This window comes from Carassius auratus, chromosome 3 (assembly GCF_003368295.1).
Source record: "Carassius auratus strain Wakin chromosome 3, ASM336829v1, whole genome shotgun sequence".
NCBI lineage: Eukaryota > Metazoa > Chordata > Actinopteri > Cypriniformes > Cyprinidae > Carassius > Carassius auratus.
Genome location: NC_039245.1, coordinates 20489654 through 20517630, shown reverse-complemented (window position 1 = coordinate 20517630; position 27977 = coordinate 20489654). Strand labels below are relative to the sequence as shown.

General features: G+C 38.4%; 1 protein-coding gene across 2 annotated transcripts; it reads left to right on the top strand.

Moving 5' to 3' along the window:
• Window positions 1-14: 14 nt before the first annotated feature.
• Window positions 15-27977, top strand: LOC113050212 (epsin-2-like). 2 transcript variants are annotated; one of them, XM_026212992.1, is made up of 9 exons: window positions 15-361; window positions 7499-8276; window positions 17155-17267; window positions 20802-20903; window positions 22330-22462; window positions 24202-24369; window positions 24456-24545; window positions 24637-24834; window positions 25188-27977. In XM_026212992.1, the coding sequence occupies exons 2-9, from the start codon at window positions 7688-7690 to the stop codon at window positions 25538-25540; spliced, it is 1746 nt and encodes a 581-aa protein (XP_026068777.1). In that variant the 5' UTR covers window positions 15-361; window positions 7499-7687; the 3' UTR covers window positions 25541-27977. The 2 variants fall into 2 exon arrangements, with proteins under 2 accessions (XP_026068777.1, XP_026068769.1); XM_026212984.1 differs by having other exon boundaries at window positions 18-361; window positions 22321-22462.

The window sequence follows — 27977 nt, the reverse complement described above, 5'->3', positions numbered from 1 at the left end:
AAGAGCACATATCTCACGATGGCGGAAAATGTGGGCTGATTTTAGTAAAGCAGCGCTTAATGGGTGTCTCGGTTGACTTTCATAGCCGTAAACAGGCTCGCAACAGGGATATTCGGGAAATAAAGAGTTTTAAGAATGAAGCCCAGTGAGTTTGGTCACACCCTTTGTCTCGTCTCGCCCCTCCTGAGGAGGATGAATGTGCATTCAGAGCGCCATGTTGAACGCTGTGGGTGTCACATACACAAGCCCATCACAACCATCGCGACCGTGTCTTAGAAAATAAAGTTTCTATATCTCTCATACGAGTAGTGTGTACTTATGCCGGGTGTTACCCCCGGTCATCATCGGCACAGGAGGTCTGGTAAGTTACTGTTTTTGTTTTCTAGTCGCTTCTCTCAGTCTGGCGATATCTCCACCGAGACTACACTCATTTCGGCTTGAGGTTTCACTAATTCAGGTTGTTTGTACATATAAACACTTGAATACAAATGAAGTTTTTTGTATATCTCGATTTACTTTGCGGTCGGAGAAGAATTTGAGCTATATTTGATTAAACTAGCAAGTTAGTCGGAGCATAGCCACAGTTAGCTAGCCTAAACGGCTAATACTTAAACTCACTTTATAGCTTTCAAAAGAGTCGATGTCCTTAAAAATAAAGCCCCAAACCAACACAGTTCGATGCGCTAACTCTAAAAACATGTTTGACAACATTGTATTAGTAAAATAAAATAGTTTAGTTTTTAAAAAGTTCTCCTACTTAACGAAAACTTTCGTCGTGGTTTCTGTAGCTTGCTAGTTAGCAATTAAACCTTAAGGTGGAAACGGTCTAAAGTCGTTCGTGTTGCTTTATACATTTAGCATTTTAGTCTCTAATGGTAACCTACATTTTATTGGTTTGGTTGTGCTGAAGTTAGCTCGATATTTTAATACATTTGTAACCGGCCTTGTTTGGTTAAACTGTTGTTATCAAGCCTCGTTGGGATTATTTGTGTTTGTGTAACGTTAACGGAGATATATTTAAATGGAGCTGTAAACTCTTGTTTCCTATTCATCTCTGTAATCTCGTTCTATTCGGTATATAAGCTGTAAGCGTATTCGTATAGCTATAGTATCTTATATAAATATTTGACCACGACTTAACTTTGGTTTAGTCAGTCCTTTCTTAAGATATTCACCAAACACTTTCTTTCTGTTTACATTTATGGTATTGCTAGATTAGTTTATCGTGGGTTTTGTTTGCGAGGTTACTGTGTGCACAAATGCCTTTCTTAAGTTTTGGTAAAGATGGGTTTGTGGTTTAACCAGTTTGTTTTGTCGACACTACAAAGATTGTGGACAGCGTGCCCGGTCAGAACCGTTTTATCACCATAATAACAGAGATTTCGCAGTTCCTCCTGATTTCTTGCTGGACACACCCGTGATTGAGGGGAACCCTTTTCTGTTGTTTCTGTGATCAATTTCTGTAGCATATGCATCTTCATTTTTCAGTGTTTTGCTTCCTGCAATTAGACAAACAGAGTCTCTAGAGGAGAACCATGCAAGTGGCGATCATCTGCCTTTATTTAGCCATTGAAGTGGAGTTTACCATTTATCATGTCTTTTCTTACAGATTTAGTGCCTGAACGTACCATGGTATTGGAAACATTACATGTTGAGTAATTTCTGTAGTATTATTTATAGGAAGCCGTTGACTTGAAGTGGCAGAACCGGTTGGATTACCTGTGAGCAAAATGCCGTTCTCACAAGCGCTGGCTTATATAACATCCACCTTTTTCAGTTCACCTGAATTCTATGGAGAAATTCAAGATGTGGGCATTTCCCCCCATTTCCCCTTCTAATTCTTGTAGTTTTTTTAGCATGCAAAGTCTTTACACCTGTTTTTTTTTCACTGCTAGATTCGTTCTGCCACCAAACATCCTTCCTTTAGCGATTCAACAATGGATCCTTAAAGACATGAGACATGCTGGCACTTGCCATGCTCGCTATCTTTTGTTTGGATTGCGTCATATCGGGGTAACCTGTCCTCCACAGCTGTAAGGAACTTGGTCTTGGTGTTTCATTTGCAGGAATAGTATCAAAGTCCTTTTAGGCAAGTCGTACCACTCAGCCGCCATCTTGGCAATGCCTCCGGTCAGCTATTTCAGACTAACAAGACCAGGCTCCTATCTAAATAAATGGGCATAGAGACATAACTGCACTTTCACTGGTCACTGGGACATAAAAACTGCATGTATAGAAACAGCAGTAAAATATGATAAAAATCGCTGAAAAATTTTGATGCCCCAAAATAAGGTTTAAAATGCCCTTTTCCCCACAGGTTATACTTTTACTACGCATGCACAAGAGTTCCTCTACTGTGCATTACCTCAGTGGAACCAGACGATAGGCTTAAATGTTTGCTGGCTTGACTGTTAAAAGCAGATGATTGGCTTTCCAGCGGGAGGGACGGGACATGTGCATACAACCGCCATCTTTTTTTCTGTTACGGGTTTTCCTTGTATAGTTATATTGAGGATTGAGGAAGTGGCATGTCTCTTATACATTTTCTCTGTTAGAATTCATTGCAAGGGCATCATGCGGCCGGATAATTAAAGCCCCTTTCACACTGCCATTCCGGCAAATACAGGGGTAAAGTGTTCCTGTAATTTTTCCCTGGTCGCTAGATTTGGCACTTTCACACTGCCAGTGATGACCCGGTATATGTGCGTGCTTTCACACACAACCCCTGAAGATCCCGTAACGACACGTGACATCAGCGCGTGACGTGTAATGTACGAGTCGACAAAGCTTGGCACATTATACTTTAACTGATGCAAGCAAACGATCTCGGCATCAGCGCGGAAAGTGAGGAACTAACTGATCTCTGCTTCATTACAGTTTGCATATGTTTTCGTCGCGAATGTTGATCTTCCTTCAAAACAGCCGGTAAAAAAGTCGCGCGATAACGCGCGTCATCACTTCGATACGGAATTAGATCTGGCTTTTGTTCACACAGCGCTCGTTCCGGATCGATTACCGCAATGTTACTATGTCCCCGACCCGGGTTCGATTCGGTAATCAATTCCGGGACGTGGTTGCTTTCACACAGAAGGCGACCAGGCAACGTTACGGGAATATTGCGGGTCCGACGTGCAGTGTGAAAGGGGCTTAAGTGACAAGGAGTTACAGCACGCTGCGCTCCACATAAAAAAAGTTCCAAGCACAGAGAAGAGTATTTTAATGCATAGAGTATTATATCTGTGTGATAGTTTGAGCTTTTTCGTTTTACATTTTGGTTACTGTGAGCATGAAGAACATTTCATAGTGCTCTCTTACTCCAGTTTTGTGATCGAACACACACCCCATAGAAAGTAACATGCTTTAGAAACAGCACTAAAATCCAGCAAGATTTTTTTTAATGCAAAATTACTGATCATTCTCTACAGATCAAGTATAATAATAGGAATAGTGAATCATCTTGGATAAATTTTCATTTGTCTTGATCGCGTAACTAAACGCGACATGCAGTTTGATTGCTAAATGGATGACAGCCGCAGCGGAGTGAAAAAATTACATGAACTTAATAAAAAAAATAATAATAAGTTTTATTTATATAGCGCCTTTCCAGAGCTCAAGGACACGTTACAATAAACAAACAACAATAAAGGCAATTGACAAAGACAGCAGACAGAACAACAATAGGCAAATGAGAATGCAAGTACAGTAAGTGAGAATTGGGTAGATGGGGCAGCAACCAGCAGAGTTATAACACAGAATAGTATAATCACAATATTGGATTTTTATTCAGTCTAGTCTGACTGATACCCTGATCCAGCAGAAAATGCCAGTACCGATACTGAATATCGGATCGGCACTCCCCTACTCTCTAGAATGAGAATTCCCCTCCCCCTGTAGTTGAGTAACCAAGTAGCGAATCATGACTCATTGATGTGACATAATGTTGTACCCAAGGCACATTTTTCAATAGGAAATTAATGAATGAGATGCTTTATATTGTATTGCTGTTAGGCCTGTCACGATAATTAACCATCTAATCGCAATTATTTGATCTAACAACCGCGATTATTGTGCTTTTTATATTGCTCAAATGGGAGTTATACACCAAAAGAAACAGAAGAGCACCAGTTTGCTTTTCATGCAACATGTAGCCTATATCATCAGGGAGGGACAGAATTATATTTACATTTAAGTTTACAGAAAATTGATCTTCCTTCTGTTGCATCTGTAGTTATTCTCCAATCCGTTCTGTTATGACAGTCAGCATGGTAAAACTCTCTCTCCAAGATGAAATAATCCCATTATAATACTAGATAAAGGTCTGGGGATTCGTATAAAATTGTATATAAAATATACAAAATCTTGCTGGAGTTTGTTGCTCTCCTTTTTCTTCTCTTTGATTGGACTGTGTGGAGTGCAGCGTGCTGTGACTTATGTTGCTTCAAGCACATCATTCTGCACCATAGATGTGCATAAGATCTTTGTGCCGCTCTGTTTGAAGCATTTCACATTATCAAAGTTTTGCACGCAGAAAGACTCTTAGAAGCTTTTATTTGTTTTGTTATATATATATATATATATATATATATATATATATATACATACACACACACACACATGTAATTATTATTATTTTTTTCTAAATAAGAGAATTTGTGTTTCCTTTGCTGGTGATATTCAGCAGTTTTCTGAATAAGTAATTGATTTTTGAGTGCACTAAGTTCCTGCAGTCTAAAGGGCCATTCAAATAGAACACCTTTCAACTTTCTAATTTTTTTCCTCTATGTATACATTTTAAACACGCAGAACCTTGCACATGAAACTGTTCTAAAAGTTTAGTGTTTAAAAACATTTGCTAGACCTTTTTCCATTCCACTATTTGCATTTTTGTATTGCTTCTAATTGTGCTTAACTAAAATTTACAAGGTTTTTTTTTCATATTTGTTTAAAAGGTAAAATTAGCTGTCATATAAAAACTGCTCCATTCTCTCTGCTATTAAAGAGAAAAATACTGTTTGCAAAATATTGAAGGTGATTTCAAGGAGGTATTCAACAGTTCTCAGATTAAGTAAGTTCAGTAGAGATCTGATGTTGATAAAACACTGCTGATTCCCCAAAATGTTTATAACAGCATTTCCATGTAGTGCAAGAGGTAGGAGTGTGCCATACATACAGTCCACAATAATACCATTTTTACTTTTAATAATACAAATTTTTACATGATAAAAAAAGTGTCATATCAATGATATAGCGATGCAATCATGTATGGTGAATCTACATTCACATTCAACCATCTGCCTGAGGCCAGTGTAAAAAGAAGGCCTGCGCATCACCATGAAATCTTATCAATTGAACGTGTTTTAAGACTTGACAATTTAAACATTCAAAACTGTTTAAAGCATTCAAACAGAAGATGCAGAAAAACTCAGCCGAGAGTTTGCACGCTGTGTGTGCACCGTGCAAACACCAAAACTAGTGCTTCCTCCCATGCCTGAATGAACTTATACAGCTCGCCAGTTTAAACATTCAAGCAAAAAAAAAAAACTTAATTCAGCAACCACGCACTGTTCAGTGCGTACAGTGTGCATGCAGAGACCTGCGTCTGGAGCCCTTTAACACTGAATTAAGTTTTGTCTCTTCTTGCTCTTGAAATGACAATTACATACGAATTTGTCACTTTGAAAGTGTTCTCGAAAACATGGTCAGTTATGTCTTAAGTGAAAGTAAACACTTGCGAAAGAAATGGAATGTGTATCATATTGTATGTATTATCTCTTAAAGTGATCGCGCCTAATTTACTAGCTGCTTTCAGTGTCCTTAATGTTATTCCAAGAAATTATGTGGGATAAAACCACTCGCTGCTCTTTACTGAATTACTTTGTTTTAACAAGAATTAATCTATATTTAATTTATACAGTAAAGATTATGCAATGCTATTTACATTTTTATTCAGTTTCTGTACCTGGACACCTACCAACTTGAAAAAAATGAAACATTATTCAATTTGTATATTTGTGCTATTTACACAATTTTAGAAAAGAGCCCAGCAGTAAAACCTGCCCCACAAAACCCCAGCTACGGCCCTGGACACCCATTGGTCTGCTTCAAGTCGAACACACAGCTGCTGCTGTGACTTATGACAATAGATTTACTCTTCAAATGAGGTTGTCTGTCATCGATGACAGTAGCTCATTGGAACAGGATTGAAAATGCCCTTAATTTTGTTTGCACTAATAAATGCTTCTGTCTGCCATCTGCAATCAGCAATAAAATGTTTTTCCATGTTTTTTTTTTTTTTCTATATCCTCATAAATATTGTCATCGCATATAATCATAAAATATCGGGATATAGTTTTGATGCTATGTCGCCCACCCCTAGCAACAGTAGTACCCAATGCAGATCGGGTACTATAGTACTTTTCTTTGTTGAAGCATTTACATCTTTTAAAGTCCAATAGTGTTACTTGAGCCGATTTCCTGGACTGGTTTCATGTCTTCTCAAAGTAGAAAAGAGAGAGCCAGTGCTGCTCACAGGACTTGTTATGCCCATTCTCTGGCACTGCTTCAAGACCGATCACTGAGACTCCTTGATATTGGCAGGACATTGCCAGACCTGTTCTTTTAGTATGAAGGGGGCCATCCTTACACAGACCAGGGCCTGTGTGGTGGCTTCCTGGGCCCCCGTCACAGTGAGCTTTGTTCCGGTAGTTGCCCTTCTCTTCCTCTGATATGCTGGACCTGAACTGGTCATTAAAGCAGCAGATGTTTCATTAGGCCACGGCTGTATTCATGTGTATGCGGGCTTGGGGGAGCGGCAGTGGGGGGTTGCTCGTAAGCCAGTGCTCTATTGGCTCCTCTGCAGCAGAACAGGAGTCAGATTTCAGTAGCTTTTAATGAATTTATAGGAAGGGTTGAGATGTTTTCTTAGCGATCGAAGCGTCACGTTGTGCTCAGGAGAGGAAGCTTAGATTTAGTATGACTTTGATTCTTCATTTGTGCTTGCAGACACAACGGACGTGTTTGAGTTCAAGCATAGACTGAGTATGGTGCAATTACTTTTGGGAAATAAGATGTCTTCCCACATGAGTGGTATGTTACTGTAAAAGATGAGTAATAGGAAGCACTTCACTCACTAAGCCGCCCTTCTGTGTGAACATGGTTATGTTTTACACCATGTGTACCTGGGTGGTTTAATGCTTTGAAAAGGTATCAGCTGTGATCCATGTCTCTATCTGAATTGTGGTGTTATCTGAAGGAGCTGCAACTGCAGTTTGGTAATGGACCATTAAACTTCTGTATGTACATTTTGCAATTTACCATGTTTATCAACATAATCACTATTTTTGCTAAATTGGTTTTGGAAAGAAAAATGATTATTATAAATGCTTTTAATGTGCTCTATAATCTATATTACATGTAGTCTAATTTGCTTAGCAACTATTACTAGCTTCTGGTTTGAACCTTTTCCGTTTCTCTCTGACATTTTGGTTTTGTGTTTCAGGTAATGGAGGAATTCATCGAGCTGGCTTCCTTCACTCTGTGGAAATGTTTTTAGCAGGCGCAGAGTAGCACAGAGAAACTGTTCGAACCAAGAACGTGTTTTGAACTATTGCACAACCGACTTCTTTTTTTAGTTAAGCAACACTGAGTTTACTTTCAATTCTCAAGGATTTTAACACTACACGCCACCATGCCAACTATTCGGAGACAAATGAAAAATGTGGTTAATAACTATTCAGAGCCAGAGAAGAAGGTCAGGGAAGCGACTTCCAATGACCCGTGGGGCCCCTCCAGTTCTCTGATGTCAGAGATCGCAGACCTCACTTACAATGTGGTGGCCTTTTCGGAGATAATGACTATGATTTGGAAGAGGCTGAACGACCACGGCAAGAACTGGCGGCATGTGTACAAGGCTCTGACGCTGCTGGACTACCTGATCAAAACGGGTTCCGAGCGAGTGGCCCTGCAGTGCAAAGAAAACATCTTTGCCATACAGACACTCAAAGATTTCCAGTATATCGATCGGGACGGCAAAGACCAGGGCATCAACGTCAGAGAGAAGTCTAAGCAGCTGGTAGTGATGCTGAAGGATGATGACCGTCTGAAGGGTGAACGCTCTCAGGCCCTGAAGACTAAGGAGCGCATGGCACAGGTGGCCACCAGTGTGGGCAGCAACAATCAGATCAGCTTTGGACGTGGCTCCAGCCAACCCAACCTCTCCACCAGCTACTCAGAGGAGTATGGCAAGTCTGAGGGCTCACCTGCATCATATCATGGATGTAAGTTTCTTTAGCTTGTTAACTTGCCAGGCATGAGTTCTACACACATTTTTTGTTGCTGACTGTGGGATAAAATAGTATTAAATATGGAAAACTGCTGTGAACATTTTCAGCTCAAGACAAATTATATTAGCTTAAATATTTAATAAACACATGTCAGTATCGTCTTATCTAGGTATCTTAGTATCAAGTCCCCCCGATATAACTTTTAGATAGGTACTCTTAGTTTTGTGAATCATTTTGAAAATATCGTATTTACTTTTTAACATGAATGCCACCACGTTAATAATTATGGGTGGAAATCTCAACCTTAAACCCCCGGTTTCCGAGTTGGGTGTGTTCAAATATGACGGAACTATTCCAACTATGTAACTATTCCATTTACAGTGCAGTTCATAAATTAAATGCAAATATTTAAAAAAAGCAAAAACACAACTAATGCACATAAACTATTCATCATTTTATAGAAGAATGTTGAAAATCTTTTGCTGAATTTTTGGACTCTGACCATTAGGGCTAGGTATGAAATTTTTATCTCGATTATAATCGATTCTCATTTTTACGAAACGATAATCAGCCCCAACTGAACTTCAGGACAACAAACACAAAGCGCACATGAAAGTCTGTCAGTGTTTCATGCATCTAATATGTACTGCATTCCAATCGGCATCAATGAAAGTATATCTAAAGTAAAACACGGCGGGTGGAAGCACAGACTGTTAAGCAATGTGTTCTTGTCTCACAGCGCAAATTCTGTACAAAGAAGCCCACCACATCTCTAGCGCACACACGTGCCATATGTGCGAAAAATAAACAAGCTCCGAATCAATTCTGAGATATTCCAAATCGTTGAAGAGAGAATTGCAATGCATCGTAGAAACAATTTTTTCTCCCACCCCTTAAAATCATTTTACCATCACAAATAAATAAATATTTTTTTTTAAATATAATTAAAAAGGAAGTAACAACTGTAATCAACAGGGCACTCATTATTCTGGGAAGTTTGTGTGCATTGGGAATCATGTTTTTAAAATAAATCCAAGGTAACACTCATTTTACAAACAGCACACAGAGAAAATGACAAATATGACAGTGGGCAAATGCATAAAGCGCAGCATAATTTGAAATCATGGGTTTAAAGTTTAAAGCATTCAATTCACACATATTGACCGTCACATAGAACGCGATCATGCTGGATAAAAATGCACACTTCACTAGATCTCACAGCTGGATTCGGATAAGTTTGTGAAATGTAAATATTTGTTAGTCATTCAAAGATTTGATTAGCTTAATGCTGATGGCAAACAAGAAAGTATTATGTTTTCCTTTTTATTACTAATAATATAAAAGCAATTGTTATAATACTTTGTATACATTAATTCCTTTTGTTTAACTGTTCTATCTGATTATTAGACAGACTTCTATTCGTATTAGACAAAATTGTTAACCGTAAACAAGAGAGAGTGTGATCACTGTGCGCTAAGGCGCTGCCTTTCTCAGCGCTGTCAAAATAAAAGTCCCACCTAGAACAAATTGGCCAAGCCGAAAAACTTATCGGCCGATTCTTCAAATATCGGTGATCGAGTGAAAACTACTCTTTTAAAAGTATTTGTATGTTTTTGTAAAGCAAGATTTAAACAAAAGAGATGCATTATCATTAAGTTAACCATTGTATTAAGACTGGTATCATGATCAGTTGCTAACTGGTACAACCGCTGCTACTCTGAAACTGAAGCTTTTTTAAATGCTACAGGCTACATTATTCTTGAGGACCATATTAAGAACTTTACCAACAATAAAAAAGGTTGGTAGCCTGCTGATATTTCCCTTTTATGTCTGAAATGTTGCTGTTAATGGCAACAACTGAATCTGTGCTGGTTCTTTTGTAAAAAAAATAAACTTGAATTCTTTTTAAGAATCTCTGCACACCTGGAGCTCAGACTGCATGGTGCAAATTCTTTACTCTGCAGACCAGGAAACTGCTTGTCTGCTGTTACCCTGCAGGAGACACATCCCTGCAGCACTCAGTGGCTGTACGTCTGTCCCGGACAGCTGCGTGCCATTCACGCCCCACCCCTTTCCCTTAGCTCGATACAGGAAGACAGAATTCCTGATATCCCAGGGGTCTTTTTCTCTGCCCTGTGCTTCACGGAGGAAGCTGCATATGTTTCTCATCATTTTCTTTTCCCTACTACCTCCTGCCTCTCTTTATACAGAATTTGATAATCTGCTCTGAGCAAGTCAGCCAGTTTCATTTAATCACAATTCAAAATCTAACCATTGGAGTAATTTCATTTTTCTTTTTTGTGACCTTCTCCTAGTGTTCTTTTGTCATCAATTGCATTAATATGTTGGATTGAGGATTAGATGTCAAATATGAAAAGTGTATGGGAAGCTTGATAGCATGAAAAACAGTGTAAACAGTCTAACAAAAATGAAAAAAGAAAAGCTGTATTGTTAGCAGGAGTGTTTTTCATTCCTCTGCTACTTTCCTGGTTTCACCAGAAAATGTAAATGGGCTCTCTGTCAGATGATGTAATTCACACTTCATCAGATGGAAGAAAAGTAGGATATAGTTCTAAACCTTAAGATGTTATTTTGTTGGTTTGTGAAATTAATTTAGTTGTATGACGACAAGCTTTTGATTTATAAAAATTTTCTGTCATTCAGTTTTCCTGATATACAAACCTGTGGTTTGGTATTCAGGGATCGTGCTGAAGGAATAGTCATAAAGATTGATATTTGTGATATTAACTAATTTTCTTTCATCCATTTGAAAGTCTATTCATCACTATTTTCAAGTCTTAAAGGTGCATTAAGCAAATTTTGCCAAACAATGTTGATATTTGAAATCACCAAAACAAACATTCCCATACCCCAACAGGACCTCGCCTCACTAATATCCGTCCTGTGCGCTCTGTGCAATCTTCTCCCTTTTATTACTAGACTTGCCCCTTGCTGCTGATTGGCAGCAAGTGTGTTTTGGGACTCTGTGGTCGGAAGTGTTTTTCAAATATTGCCTAGTGCAATGAAGAGACACTGTCGGTTTATATGAGTAGATTTCATGTACGCTTTTATTTGTATATAACCATCAACTCACATACACAGTATCTGGCGTCTAAAGATCACTACACTGCAGTAGAGAGCACTATGAATTAGGGCTGCACGATGTGTTGTTTAAGCATCGATATCGCGATGTACGAATCCACGATAGTCACATCGCAGGATGTGCGATTTGGGCTGTCGTAGTTGATCTGTTATTCATTAGCTGTACATGCCAGCTGCTCCTCGGCCCTTGACGAATGTGATTCGCGGATTAATTGCACATCTTAACCATCATAGAGTGAAAGTTTATCATTGACAGGACTGAAAAAAACATGCAAGTTTAATAGGGCAGAGAGAGAGAGCGTGCGCGAGAGAGACCAAGAGAGAGCGCGCAGGCGAGAGAGACAGACAGACAGACAGACAGACAGAGAGAGAGAGAGAGAGAGCGCGAGCGCGAGCGAGAGACAATGACAATGTATCGTCACAGAGATTTGATGATACAAGTATAGATACAGCTGTATCGATATTGTGGCATATGCGGAAAAAAAAAAACATTTTCCTTAAAGCCCCCATTTTGTCCCAGGGCTTGAGAACCTGTGCCTGATTAGGTCCATGCAGAAACTTGTGAACGATGCTTGCAATTACAGTTTAGTGACATCAATGAATGCTCCAGGAAAGCGTTTTGACAGTGTTGGTCACAGCGCCTATTAATTGCGCAATTGAATTGAAATTAATCCAGCAATTATTTATTTACAAATTATCAACTCTGATTATGACAAGTGTGGTATAAAAGCTTTGTTTATTAGAGGAATAATAGGTTAACTGGAATATTTTTTTTTATACAGTATTGTTCAAAATAATAGCAGTACAATGTGACTAACCAGAATAATCAAGGTTTTTAGTATATTTTTTATTGCTACGTGGCAAACAAGTTACCAGTAGGTTCAGTAGATTGTCAGAAAACAAACAAGACCCAGCATTCATGATATGCACGCTCTTAAGGCTGTGCAATTGGGCAATTAGTTGAAAGGGGTGTGTTCAAAAAAATAGCAGTGTCTACCTTTGACTGTACAAACTCAAAACTATTTTGTACAAACATTTTTTTTTTTCTGGGATTTAGCAATCCTGTGAATCACTAAACTAATATTTAGTTGTATGACCACAGTTTTTTAAAACTGCTTGACATCTGTGTGGCATGGAGTCAACCAACTTGTGGCACCTCTCAGCTGTTATTCCACTCCATGATTCTTTAACAACATTCCACAATTCATTCACATTTCTTGGTTTTGCTTCAGAAACAGCATTTTTGATATCACCCCACAAGTTCTCAATTGGATTAAGGTCTGGAGATTGGGCTGGCCACTCCATAACATTAATTTTGTTGGTTTGGAACCAAGACTTTGCCCGTTTACTAGTGTGTTTTGGGTCATTGTCTTGTTGAAACAACCATTTCAAGGGCATGTCCTCTTCAGCATAGGGCAACATGACCTCTTCAAGTATTTTAACATATGCAAACTGATCCATGATCCCTGGTATGCGATAAATAGGCCCAACACCATAGTAGGAGAAACATGCCCATATCATGATGCTTGCACCTCCATGCTTCACTGTCTTCACTGTGTACTGTGGCTTGAATTCAGAGTTTGGGGGTCGTCTCACAAACTGCCTGTGGCCCTTGGACCCAAAAAGAACAATTTTACTCTCATCAGTCCACAAAATGTTCATCCATTTCTCTTTAGGCCAGTTGATGTGTTCTTTGGCAAATTGTAACCTCTTCTGCACATGCCTTTTTTTTAACAGAGGGACTTTGCGGGGGATTCTTGAAAATAGATTAGCTTCACACAGACGTCTTCTAACTGTCACAGTACTTACAGGTAACTCCAGACTGTCTTTGATCATCCTGGAGGTGATCATTGGCTGAGCCTTTGCCTTTCTGGTTATTCTTCTATCCATTTTGATGGTTGTCTTCCGTTTTCTTCCACGTCTCTCTGGTTTTGCTCTCCATTTTAAGGCATTGGAGATCATTTTAGCTGAACAGCCTATCATTTTTTGCACCTCTTTATAGGTTTTCCCCTCTCTAATCAACTTTTTAATCAAAGTACGCTGTTCTTCTGAACAATGTCTTGAACGACCCATTTTCCTCAGCTTTCAAATGCATGTTCAACAAGTGTTGGCTTCATCCTTAAATAGGGGCCACCTGATTCACACCTGTTTCTTCACAAAATTGATGACCTCAGTGATTGAATGCCACACTGCTATTTTTTTGAACACACCCCTTTCAACTAATTCAACTAATTGCCCAATTGCACAGCCTTAAGAGCGTGCATATCATGAATGCTGGGTCTCATTTGTTTTCTGAGAATCTACTGAACCTACTGGTAACTTGTTTGCCACGTAGCAATAAAAAATATACGAAAAACCTTGATTATTCTGGTTAGTCACATTGTACTGCTATTATTTTGAACAATACTGTATATCAGTTTAGTCTTAAAAACTTGATGAAAAAATCAGCGAACATTCCATTTAGTCAACCAAGATATAGGCCTATATGTTTTTAAATTCCCCCCCCCCCCCTTATATCTGGAAGTACACTCTTAACATCAGTCAGTCAAGCATTATTATATGATAATTAAATATTATTTAATGATAGAACTTTAGTATTTAGAATTCAAATCAAAATAAGGATGATAATTGGTGAACGCCAGCCAATGAGATTGCCATTTGTACATTAGTTCCACCCACTTCCGGAAAACCCGGCAGTTCTTAAAAGCTGAAGAATTCTAAAGAAACTCTTATTTTGACAGGAGGCTAAAACAAAGAATATGAATTACATGTAACACGTCAATGCTCTCTCTTTGCTCTGCATGTGAGAGAAAGCAACAGCCAGATATGCGCCTTCACACTAGAGTTTATGGTACATCAAGTACAGGTGCGTTGTGCATCCATTTAGTTGAACGGAAAAAAAAGCACCGATTGTTTGACGGAGGGTGAAACTCTGAAGCACTCAGAGTTTTCGGAGTGTGTATATCTGAGCTAAACTTACACTTCGCCTCTAACTCACACACTAGCGATTAAAATCTGATAATTTATTAGCCGTTGGCTAATATAAGACATCATTTAGTCACCAGAATGTAGATTTAGTTGCATATGCTAGTGATTTACTCTCAATGTAGAGGGTTGTTGGTAATAACACATGTTGCTGTCAGCAAGTGTATTCCTCTTCTAGCCGAGTGAATTGAAATGTGACTGTACTGCTTATGAAACAGCTGATGGAAAACCACTAAAACCTTTTTAGTTTCTGAATTAGAAAGCTCTTTAAGTCATTATCAGATGTCAAAACAAGCATTTTTTCCCCTTTCTGTATGGTTTTTGTTATTGTATCGGAATTGTCATTTGAAAGTGTCCGGGACATGTTTTCTTGCTTTTGCTTACACTGAAAACACCCTCATTATAAGTTTCATGCACATAAAAACACACTCTTCACTTGGTGAACTGTAAGAAATCACATAGGTGCACATAACCAGGAGAAAGTATTTAAAGCTGTGTAACAGTGAGATGTCAAGCTACTTACTATTTTTGTTAAAGACTAAGTTTTGCCTGGAGCAGTGCATGACACCCTCTTGGCTAAAGGACACAGCAAATTAAACCAATGGCCAAGGAAAATTTTGACCTTGTTTAAAATAGATTCTGGATGCCTTTATATCGGCCAACATAATGCAACCAAACTCTGCTCATGCCTCCACACTTCAAAAACACTGGTGCTTATTTTTAACTTTTTATTTTAATTAAACATCATTCAAATTTGTCAAATCACTTTGACAAACAATGTGAGACCAGTTTTTTTTTAATTTTATTTTTTATTTTTTTTACAGAATTTTGGCCACATTATGAAACCTAGTTCAGAATATAACCATTGGACTACGAAGTTAAACACTTAACTGGTTTCAACTGATAACGAAAATAACCATAGATGCTGGTGTGGCAAGTAAAAATAAAATGGTATTGGACAAAAAGGCCATTTCTTGTGCCAGCTGAGGCTATTTACTGAGACAGTCCTGATTGTCTGGCTGGCTGTAATCAGATTGGTTGCTTTACATATAAGACGGTTAACATGTCGTCCAGGCAACGGTCTATAATTGTGGTTATTGGCCAAAATAAGCTTAAAAATCAAATCATCATGCTATTAATAATGAATGGAATGAAATGGTCTATGAATGGAAAAAAAACAACCTTGCCTTTTAAATTATGATTCTGAGAAATTGACTTTGAAACATGCAGCAGGCATATGAGTCATATTTCCATTTTAGCCCAGCAAGACTGGTGTGGACTGGAAGCACTTGTGATGTCATCTGTGATCTCACCAAAGCTCCACGCCCACACTACCTCATTTCTCCGTTCGCCTCTACTGCTTTTCCCACAGACTCAAGCCCTTTGGTCGTAATTTCTAGTCCCTTGGGGTATAGAGACCGGGAAGCTTGTTTCAAAAGGCACTGAGATTCTCCAGATCCAATGTTTCTGACCGTTACTGAAGCGATACATCAACACTAGGCTTAATGGCTGTCGGAGATCTTATAGATTACAGACAAGCAGTCTATTGATTGATGCTGCTTACAAAAAAACACCAAGACTAATGGTGGCAACTTAAAACATCAGAGCCTTAACACAAATGTCCAGCTCTTTTTGTCCGGCGTGTCATGTGCTTATGGTTTGAGCAGTTGTGGTTGCTTTGAGTGTATCGTTAATGCTGGCCTTGTGACCTTGTGCATTTTTAGGTGTTGGGCTCTCAATGGCCCGTGACTGATCCTTGTACTCTGAAGCTTGACTTCATTATTGCCTGGCATGTGCAACACTCATTTGTTTATTTGATATTCACCATTGCCTCTTTAAATATCCCCTTATTCATTGAGTGACAGACATAAAATGACTGAAAAGAGCATTTGCAAGAACATTTTAAGTTGTTCTTGTGTTGTGGCATTTGAGTAACTGATAAAACCCGCTCAACAGTAATTGTAATGTGTGCTTGTTGGCTCACGCAAGCCCAGCCTTAACGTGCCCCTATTATGCCATGTCAAAAATTGCCTTTCATGCAGTGTGTAATGTATGTGAATGTAAACAATCTACAAAGTCGTAATGCTGAAAGGGCACTATAAATAAAGTTGTCCCCCAAAATAAAGAATCGACTCTGAACAACTGAAACGAGTCGTTAGTCATGTGAATCCCACATTTGCATGATGCGCGCCTATGTTCTACTTTGGCTGACCGTGAACAATTTCACCCCACCCACAAACACGTCATTCTACTGATAACTGCTCCTCTAATCTTGGGGAGTTCAACACAGGATTCACAAAACTCTTGCTGTTGAAAGATGAATTAATACGCTGTTTATTTGGTACAGCTGCTCCACTGAATCACAACCTGTATGATAAATAATAGATGTTTATATTTTCTATAGTGCATTCAAACTACAGTACTATTGAAATGGGCGTATTCCTTTCCGGCACCGCTGTACCCTGTAGACCAATCACAACAGACTGGGCCATCTGACCAATCAGTGCATGCTCAAGGGGTTTAGAGAGACTGAATCTTTGAACTGCTTCAAACGAATCGTTTGAGAATCACAAAAAAATGAGGTGATATTAAATGCATTAATTTTGAAAAAACAAAAGCGTTTCTTGACATTGCATGCATGCAATCCTATTGTAGGAGACTCCCAAAACAATATTAGGAACCTTAAAAATGGCATAATGGGGCACTTTAAGATAACCCAGTCGGGTGTGGTAGCAGTGCAGTGCTTGAATGATAATGTCATTGTATGTGTTTTGTTTGGTTTTAGCCACATCTCCCAATGCATCTTCAGAGTTGGAGCAAGCTAGACCTCAGACGAGTGGGGAAGAGGAGCTACAGTTGCAACTGGCTCTTGCCATGAGCCGAGAGGCCGCTGAGCAGGTACATCATGTCACTCAATACCACCCTAAAACTGCTGCCTGATGTGACACACCGACAGCTTATATGATTTGTGTTGCTTACAATTTACGATTTAAAATGTACAATTATGAGAAGGATTTTGGATCAATGAGTTTTCATGATTGGCGGGGCTACCCAGAAGCACAGGTCTACATTTAAAAGAGCTTTTTATAGAGCGCTATTTCAGGCTTTATTTAAAAAAAGAAAGAAAAAATTCCCTGAAAGTTTACGCATGGTTATAAACACAATGAGGCTGCAAAAGCGGACTACTTTACCTGTTTGATGACATGATGTTTAAAGTCTCTGACAATTTAGTCCAATTTAGCCCCTAATTGCAACAGCCTTTTTCAAGGCATATGAAAGAACCAAAAGAATCACAAGAGGTAGTACTTGCATATATTAAATAATATATGTAAAATAAAACTCGAAAATATCTTGAGCTTGTGTTAACCACAGAACTTATATCCGGCATTAAACCAAAACCCAATTCAAGTAACACATTGACTTTTTGATGACGTAATTAGTTTCCATTAGTTTCTAAGTCTTAACTTCGCTTGTGACTTTATTTTTTGCCGAATAGCCGTAGATTCCCCTTGCGGTGTCAGATTGACTGCAGACTTATTTCAGATATTAATTCTGGTTATTTTCTCTCCTTGCTTTTCATTTGCCCTAATAGGCTTGAATAACATTCCATAGTTAAAACAGTGTTGTTCCACCACCCAGACAAATCAGCAAGCAATTTCAGAGAATGTCTTGCTCTAATGGTTCCCCATTAGCAAATATGTAGCCACAGTGAATAATCAAATAGTAATTTACTGCATCAAATATATATAAAAATATTTGACACAGAAGTGGAAATTTTAATTGAAATAAATATTAATTTATTAAATATTAAATATTAATTTACCCACTCTCAAGATGTTTTAAACCTGATTCTAGTTTCTTTTAACATTGAAGTTATTTTGAACCAAACAGGTTTCAGTCCCCAGGGACTTCTATGTTTTTTTGTTTTTTTTTTCTACTATCAAAGTCAGTGGGGACCGGCAACTGTTTGGTTACCCACATTCTTCAAAATATCTTCTTTGAGCAGAAGAAAGAAATTAATGCAGGTTTGGGACAAGTGAGTAAACTATGACCGAATTTACATTTTTGGGTGAACTATCCCTTTAATGAAGAGCTGTATCATGTTTAGTACTGTCGCTTTAAGAGCTGTTTACTTTCACCAACTGTGTTTATATGTAAACCTTGTGTGTTTTTGACAGTGTTAGCATAATCAGATGTGAAATATCTTAGTCCAGCAAACAGGTTTTTTAGTGTGTGTGCGGGCTTCAGGTGTACGTGCTCAGAAAAAGCACATGTCAGAACTAAATGTTTGAATAATGTTTAACTGGCAAGGTTTTGAAGCACATGCAGATAATGTACTTTTGTGTTTGTGAAGCGCAGGGTCCCATGAGTGTAGCTCTACCGTTGAGTTAACATTTGATGTAAATGTATGTGGCGCTGGAACTGCAACTGAAAGAATGTGCACTGTAGCACGATACTATATTTCCTCAAAAACAGATCATGGGGACATTTTAATCATCCACAAAGCAAAAAATCATGATATCGCTCACCCCTAGGTGATAGAGATACAGTTACTCTATTTCTGGGGAAATGTTTAATTTCCAATTGCAAGCTCAGGGGTATTTGCATCACATATAAGCCACTTTCACTGTACTTTAATTTCTTGATGATGTGTCAATTTGAAATAGAAGTATGACCTCATGCGGGCTCATTTTCTTCCCAATTACGTTACACAAATAAACCTAGTTGTCCTTTTCTTGCAAAGTGGGGCCAGACCAGCAAGAGGATATTATTTAGGAAGCTTACAAATAAGTGTGGAAGCCATACAACCACACAACTGTCTCGCTGGGATTTAAAACCACATCTTCTAAAAGTGATGAAGTGAGGCAGCTGATACAATGGGAAGTATAATGTTCCTGAAACCTCTGATTATGCTTGGGGCTCACTGCTCAATGAATAATTCAAAGGAATTGTGTGTGCTCTTGGACATCTGGGATGAATTTATAAATGAAAAAAGAGAGGGGCTTGTCTGAAAGAGAGGTGTACAGTACTTCCTACGTTTGTGTGTCACTGTTGGCCATCTTAAACCTGCCTCTCAGTGTTAGCTGTTGGGTGTCAATAATGGGGATAGTGATTCATTCTTTCCTGTCAGATCCTGATGTAAACTAGGGGTCATAATTATATGAGAGAGTCCGAGGTTACGCTGAAATATTGAGGCTTATGGTGAAACGGTGAAATAGAGCATCACCTATCTTTTATCTTTGTCTCCAGTGTAAATCATTCATGTTTTAGCTTTGCACTAAAATATATTGTATGTAGAAACATTAGAAATCTTTTTTGGCTATGTGAAATATCTTTCTTTTAAAGGAGCTTTGCTTGCACTACAGCCTCATTTAACCATGTTTGATTGCTGATATTTTCCAGTTTTGAAACATCGTATTAACCTGTTAACTGTCACCTGTCCGCTCTGTGGGACACCTACATTTACTTCACTATATTACAATTAAATCTAATCTAATCTTGACAAACTATATATCGTTGGAAAGGTCTAAGACTCCCAATTATATATTTTATCAATGTTTTTTGTTAAAAATTATGTAGGAAAAGTAATAATTTAATTTATGACAAGAGTGCACCCTCAGAAATCTACATTATAACAGGAATTTTGACCTTTGTTAAAAAAAAACAAGAGGACTTTGTTGCCCTTTTCTCTATCACATTTTAGAAATCATGAGAAATTATATATCAACTGAAAACTTAAAATCTCAAAATTCATCCTTTAAAACTCATTTTAAAATCAGACATTGCATTACCATGTAAATGGTACATCAATATCATGTTACAAAATGTTTTTATTCATGAATAATAAAAATTTACACTACAAAGTCAATGTTCAAAAATATGAGTGACAGTTAAGGGGTTAAAATAATTGTTTAGATGTGTTGATTTGTACTGTAGGTCAAACCCTACATAAGATCTGTTCTCACTACCCTTCAGCTTTGAAGCTTTAATTGTCATGAATATTATTTACCAAATACAAGGTTATATATATATATATATACTGCCACAAAATTGACATAGGGACCAGATTTTTCTCGGTTGCTTCCCACTGACATGTTTTGCATTCCTTGCTACATTCCTTTTACATGTTTCCTTCCTGTCTCCTCTGCCTTTTGAAACTGACCTGATGAGGAAACAAAAGGGCTGGGTGTGTTTCTTGGTTTGCGAAGTAATGCTAGCACAATTGAGTCTTGGCTTCAATGTGTAATTGTGCAATCTGCAGATTTTTACTTGTCTCAGTAACTGAATCACCGTGAATCACAACAACAGGGCTTCATCGTCATAGGACAAAGGGTGGCAGGTTCACACTGTGATTCAGCAGACTGCTTGCACTCCATAATGTGTGTGTGATATAACATGATTTCTTTTGTGTGTGTCTGTGTGGTTGTTCAGGAGGAGAGGATGCGTCGTGGGGATGACCTGCGGCTCCAGATGGCTCTGGAAGAAAGCCGCAAAGACTCCAGCACAGGGAAAGTGTCCAAGAAGAAGAAAGAGGTAGGTGAAGCCTCTGACCGCTTCAGCTCATCAGTAGGCCTGAACTGAATCTGTGGCCACACAAAACTCTGCAGAAGGTTTACACGTCCCTGACCTCCTGCATGTTCATTTATTAAAGGAACCGTTCACCCAGCAATTCAAATTTTCAGTCAATTGTTCAGCCTTGTCGTTCCAAATATGGATGGCATTCTTTCTTCAGTAGAACAAAGACATTTTACCTGAATGTTCATTCTGCTCTATTCCATATATATTAAAGCATATATTGATCAGGGGCTGTCAAGTTTTAAAACTTCAATAAAGTACTGTATAACAACTGTACTTATGCATCATATTCAAAGTCCTCGAAATCCAAATGGCTAATTTCATGATGCTTGCTAACATAACAGTAGAGCAGAATTCTGCTTTTTTTTTTATTCAGTCAAAAATGTATCTTTTATTTTAAAATATATGCATGCGCCACTGCTCAAACATTTGGGGTCAGTAAGATTTTTCTATTTTGCTCAGCATTTATTTGATCCGTAAAACAGCAAGAACAATCATATTATGAAAAAATATATATAATTAATTTAAATATACTGTAAAGTGTAATTTATTCCAGTGATGCATTTTCAGCATTATTACTCTAGTCTTCAGTGTCACATGATCATTCCGTCAAAAATCATTCTAATATAATTTGATGATTTAGACACATTTATTAATATCAATGTTGAAAACAGTTGCAGTGCTGCTCAAGATTATTGTGGATACTTGAATATAAAGTTTAAAACAGCATTTATTAAATTTTTTTAATTATTTTCTGCATTAACATTTTTTTTCTAATATGAATATCTTTACTGTCACATTTGATCAATTCAGTGTTTCCTTGTTGAATAAAACTATTCAGTTCTTTAAAGAGTATAACTATGACCCCATATTTTTTAGACTGTATACTTTTATAAGTGTATACTTGGAGGCTGTCAAATTGTCAGCTTTTTTGCCTTCTTTAGTTTTTTTTTTTTTTTTAGTTCATTTTAAATGGTTGTGTGGTGTGGCAATTACATTAAGTTCAAATATTTTATGTCTCAAATGAGCTCATAAAAGCTGCTGCATGATTATCAAAGAATTGGCAGTTCCACAAGATGTCAAGCTCAATGTATATGAACTGAAAATGTTCAGTTACCTAATTACTGATTACTGTGTAATCCTAAACTATAATGCTAGACTTCTGTTTTTACTACTATAAGCTAAATCATGTCATCAGAAAACAATTTCATTAATCTCTTCAATTAACTTTTTTCCCCCTTTCTTTGTTTGCGGACCTGTTTACTCGTAATGTGAGTATTTATATTCAGATCAGCTGCCGAATTCTTATTGACTAAAGCAGATGTGATTAGTGAGATCTGTCTGTGGGCACTGATCTCGTATGTTGTGTGTGCAGCCTCCACAGTCATCTCTGATGGATCTGATGGACGCGGTTCCCGAGGGTCCTGCCAATCAAGCATCGGACCCTTGGGGAGCAGGAGCAGGAGCAGGAGCTGCAGCAGCAGCAGGCCCTGCCTCAGACCCCTGGCAGTCCTACGGTAAACACAGACGCACAAACTAGTGCTGGACAATAGAAATTAGATTCTACATATCATGATGATTTAAACACTTTTGGTTGGCCATTATGTATCCTAAAGTGTGTGTTCTTCCAAGTCTGGTGACCATTTAAATCTTAACATTTAAACATCTGCTTAGCAGCGGTAAAATGGATTGAATCTTTCCTCTGGAGGGATTAAATCACCCTTTTAAACCATTTTGGAGAAAATGCATATATATTGTGATAAATTGTCAAATGGATGAGGAAAATGTATCTGAAAACAGACACTATTTTTAATTTTATTAGCAGACATGCTCAAGCACTAGTAAACACCCTTCACACACAAGATCGCATTTGACTAGTTAATAATAGCACATTGACAAGTTTGCATCCGCTTCCTGCTATGCTGATCACTTTAGGCTTTATACTAACAAAAGTGCATTTATCCCATCACCTTTTGCATAATAGATACTAGCTTTTTGTTTAAATTTAAGGCATATTTGAATCTAATTTTACAAACAAAAAAAAGTTAGTGGTCACAACGTGAGGACCACCTGTTTATCAAAAGCACCCACCCCACCCAAGGCTCTATTTCATACTGTAGTTTGGTCCTGTAGCTGTTCATGGCAGCTCAGTAATGTAGCTAGGCTGGTAGTAGTGCATTCCAGTGTGAACAAAACAAAGAGACTCAGTATTCAGATCTGCACCGGTTGAGAGAGTGCTGAGTCTGTAGAGGGTTCCTCTTCCAGCAGCCTAGTTCTTTTAAGTTCAAGCCAGACTACAGTCATGAAGTGCATGGAGAGAACCACTGAGGAAAATGTGCATGTCCTCTTGAAGTGGAAACCGCACCAAGAACCACCAATTTTAACTGCATGAAACTGAATAACCTCTAAAATTACAACTTCTACTCCCATTTTACTTGCATTGCCTGTCACACTCATTTGTAAAATTTAATTTCTTTTGTTGCTCCTGCTGTTTTGAAAATAATTTAAGTATAGCCAACAGATTTTAAATAATGGATTAATGTCATCTTTTTGAAGTATATGTGATTAATCTTAAACTTGGAATTTGAGCCTCGTCTCCAAATTATTTTTTTCCTTCTTTCCTGATATATTTTAGTTTGTTCAGGTTTAACTCATTAGGTTCCTGTTCTAAGAAAGTTAAATGCAAAATATTATTTATTTTTGACGTGGTGATAATTCTGTGGTCTTATTTACATCAATATGCTCATTATTGTGTTGTGCTTTCAAATGACTTCATAAATGCATCTTGTGGATGGTTAATCTGTGCTATTTCTTTTTCTGTCTCGTTTAATTTCTGTGACATTTTTTATTCAAAATGTCATAATCTTCTGGTGAAATGGCAAACTTCATACTGGTGAAACATAGTAGACTTCTCCAATCATCTAGGCCCCTGAAATCCTGGCTATTTCTTATAATAACCTGCAGGCTTTAATTTAGATCTGCCTCCATTCAATCAACAGCTAATGGATAGAACCAAGGTCTGGCATTAGGTTTTTTTTTTCTTCTTTTTTTCAATAATCCATTTCACTCACTCATCACAATATGGAAGAAAAGATCTGTTGCTACTTCCGTTATATTGCAACTCATTAGGGTTTGATTTTATTTAAAAAACATGAGCTCTAAAAAAAAAAAAAGGCCTTTCTTCAGTTATTGATAAACAAGAGTCAGAGTTAGGAATTGGTGGTGGTTTTTTAACACATCTGTGTGTCTCTTCCAGGTGCAGCCCCTAAACCAGCTGCCCCTGTGGATCCCTGGGGTCTCCCCAGTGCCTCTTCCTCAGTTGCTCCTCTGAAAAGCAGTGACCCCTGGGGGTCTACCCCGGCTCCTGCAGCTGCTGATCCCTGGAGCCCAATGCCTGCCACCCGCCCCAAAGCCCCTGCCACAGGTGAGCATGTTAAAAAATGTGTTTCACTTTTAAAATGTATTTTCATCTTCATTTTTAATCCCAAATATCTTTCTTATTTCCCTCAGTCGGCAGCTTTGATCTTTTCTCAACACCAAATGGTACTTCCAGGGAGGACCTCTCCGAGTTTGACAGTCTTCGCTCCTCAGCATTGACCGGTAAACACTGGCTGCTGTCACAGCAGTTTACTAGTTAAAAGAAATGTCGTCTGTTGATGGGAATGAAATGAGCATGTGATGTTTTTGACAGGTGATGGTAGAGGAAGCTCTGCCTTGCCATCGCATACCAGCTTGTCTGTAGGCTCTGATCTGTTTGACATGCCAAGCAGCTCAACCAGAAAAACTCCCGAGTCCTTCCTGGGTCCCAACGCCGCTCTTGTCAACCTAGACACTCTGGTCGGCAAGCTTCCCCAGCAGGCTCCAGTCTCCAACCCTTTCCTAGCTGGAGGTACTCTTCACCTATTACATACGTCTAGGAGATCTCGTGCACATTTACAGGGGTGTTTAAATTCATTAAATTTTATAAAATTCAAGGTTAGAAAGTCTTAATTTATCCTTTTAAAAAGTCTTACATTTGGGGACAGAAAGCAGTTATTTCAAAACAGCGTAATTTGTAAACTTGAGAAAGTTATGATTACATTTTTAATTTTAATTAAAGTTATTAATTAAATGTAGGCACAGCACATTTCAAAGTCAGAAGATGTAAAAAGCCTTGAATTTGATTGTAAAAACTTTGTGGATGCCCAGATTTTTCTTATTAAGCAATGCGCTCACCTGTACCTCACATTGGTCTCATTTCAGCCCCGGGAGCAGCTTCAGCTCCTGCAGCTCAGGTTAACCCCTTCCAGGTGAACCAGCCACAGCCACCCACCCTCAACCAGATGAGAGTCAGTCCCATGATGGGCCTGAGCGGACAGGGCTTCAGCGTGGCCCAGAGGAGTAACGAGCCCTTGCCTCTGTCCTCAATGCCCCCAGCTGGCCCCGTCTCTATGGTACCCATAGCCGGCATGGCTCCTCTCGGGCCCATGGGCCAGATGCCAAATATGGGGATCCCAGGCTCCATGTCCATGCCCCAGCCGCTCATGAGCGGAGGGCTACCGCACACAGGTGCAGCGGCACAAGCCGGCGGCACAACCAACCCCTTCTTATTGTGAGGAACAACATTTGCCTCCCCGAAACCCACACAAATCTCTCTCCCATCTCCTTTCCTATGGTATAGACAACGTGCTCCGTTTTGTTCCCCCAAACCTGTGTGCTTTTTTTGAGACTTTTGGGAGTAACAGTGGTCTTCACACATTTTACACTGGCAGGCAATTCCCTTCCTCTCCTGTCAGAGATTGGTACCATACAACGATTTGGTATTCTTTTTCTAAATTTTCTCAGAAAAAAAAAACCTCACCGATACAGCGTCTAGGATTTTTTCTTCCTGGGGAGCAACCTCTCGTTTCAAGGGGATCCTGTTTTTAACTTCTTTTTTTGATGGCTTGCTTTTCTTATCAGAGGTTTGAAACTAGGAGTACTGGTTTGTCTTAATTTTTCTAATTTCTAGTCCTTGAAACCGTGTGCTAGATAAAGCTAACCCTTTTAATCAAAGCAGCCTGTAAGTTCTACACCAGTGCTTATACACCATGTGTATTTACAGTACGCTTGAGAGGACGGTTTAGAGGACTCTCTATCAGTTTACATGGAAATGATTTTGACTTTCTAAGCAGGGATTTTGCACATGCTCTGATATATCTTCTTTTGACTGTTGACCCACCATTAGTCCTTAGCACGAGAAGAGATGGGAAACCGTTCACTAAGATACGAGCAAAGCCGAGGACCAGGAGGGAGTCTGAACTGCATGTGTGAATGGTTTCAAACCTGATGCATTGAAAGATGAACTTTATTCTGAAGAGTAGTTCTTTCTGCCGTTTCTTTTTTAATGCATGACGGGTAGTTGGTTTGCATATCATAATACAGCTCAATTTTTATACCGAAGCCTGTTTTTTTTTTTTTTTTTACTGCTTTACAATTCCGAGACGTTGTTTATTGGGTGAATGGGTTCTTTCAATTCAGTACTGCTCACTATTTGCACAGCTCCATAACCAACAGCTAATCCATACTAATTCATCTGCTTAGCTTCTCTGCGAGTATCCAACAGTCTGAAATGTGATCATTTCAGTAACCTTTTATTTTGTAATTTATGTATGTGTGCGTATGGAAGGAGCAAAGGGAAACGGGAGGAAATTTGTGTTCGTATATCTTCATCAGGTCCTAATGCATCTTACTGTTATAACCGACAGCTGAATCACTAATCACTGCTTCCTAATTCAATCTGTTCATATACGTCGGGGAAAAAAAGGCCAAGCGTATATCAGAGCTTGCTGTTAAGAAAATCTTCAGTTCTGTATCCAAAGCTAACTTGCTTATTATAGTCTAACAAGAATAAGTGGACAAGCTAAGACCGGTTATAATGTGGGAGAGGTCCTGTAATAGATTGTATGATTGATTTGATTTTTCTTTGTTGTATTTGTGGTATAAATGTATGTTCGGGTTCATATGCATCTTTCTGCAGTTAGAAACCTGTGGTTGATTTGCATTGTTGTGTATTCAAGTTTATTTTGGCCACAGTTTTACCATTAAATGAGACTTAATCTAGACTTTATCCATTTTAAGCGAGAACACCTTTGACTTTGGTGTTTCCTATGGCTTGCTGTGTCTACACTTTTATTTCAAGCAGTTAAGCACAAGAAGGCAACATCTGTCGCCAAAAGTAGTTACCAAAGTGACATTGCTTGTCCTTTTTAAATGCAGAGCTACAGTTATTTTCTAACTGACATCTATCTCTCTTCAGTTGTTCCCCAGTTATAATTATGATTATCATTGTTCCTGCTCTTTTTCTTTGTTTTATTATTATTATGGCTACATAAGTGTCTCTCATTTGTGATCTAGTGACCTCTGCTGGAAATATTGTAATACTGCCCATGTGCAGTCTTGTAGCAGAGCCTGGGTGTGTTAAGGTCAACAATCTACAGCCATACTCAGGCATTTTGGGGGTTGGGGATGGCTATAAAGACAGCTTTAAGATGTAAGTCATGCCTTTGATGGCCGTGATGGTTTAAGCTGGCACTGATCCTAAAAGAAGACTCCCCGCTAGTGAACATTACTGTAAAGTACTCGATTATGCAGACTAGTTTTACTCTTGAATCCATATGATATCTAGCTCATTCAGTCTCGACCCTCTTGTTTTGCTGTTACCTGTTTTTTCTGTTATGTGCTCATTATGCATTTATTGTGGAGGACTAACCTTGTGAACATGCGTAACATTTTATTTTCCCATGTTATTGTCTGTGTATTTACAAAACTATCATATTACTGGGAGCAGGCTGCTTTTATGGATATGTGCTCAAATTGTTGGCATTATAACTGTATAATATAATTTATCATCTGTTCTATTGTAACATATTGTTGTGTACCTTATTTCGGGGGTAATGGTTTTGTAGGAAAGTCAGAGGAGGAGTGAGATGTTTCATTGCTATCTAAACAGCAGCAATTGATAAAGGACCTGTAGCTGCAGTGGTAAAAAAATAAATTGTATCAATGACTTTT

Coding starts and splice junctions, on each gene's coding strand:
- LOC113050212 (XM_026212984.1), top strand. CDS start 7,688: ATGCCAACTATTCGGAGACAAATGAAAAATGTGGTTAATAACTATTCA. Junction 17,268..20,801: donor GCCGAGAGGCCGCTGAGCAG/GTACATCATGTC, acceptor GTGGTTGTTCAG/GAGGAGAGGATGCGTCGTGG. Junction 22,463..24,201: donor AGACCCCTGGCAGTCCTACG/GTAAACACAGAC, acceptor TGTCTCTTCCAG/GTGCAGCCCCTAAACCAGCT.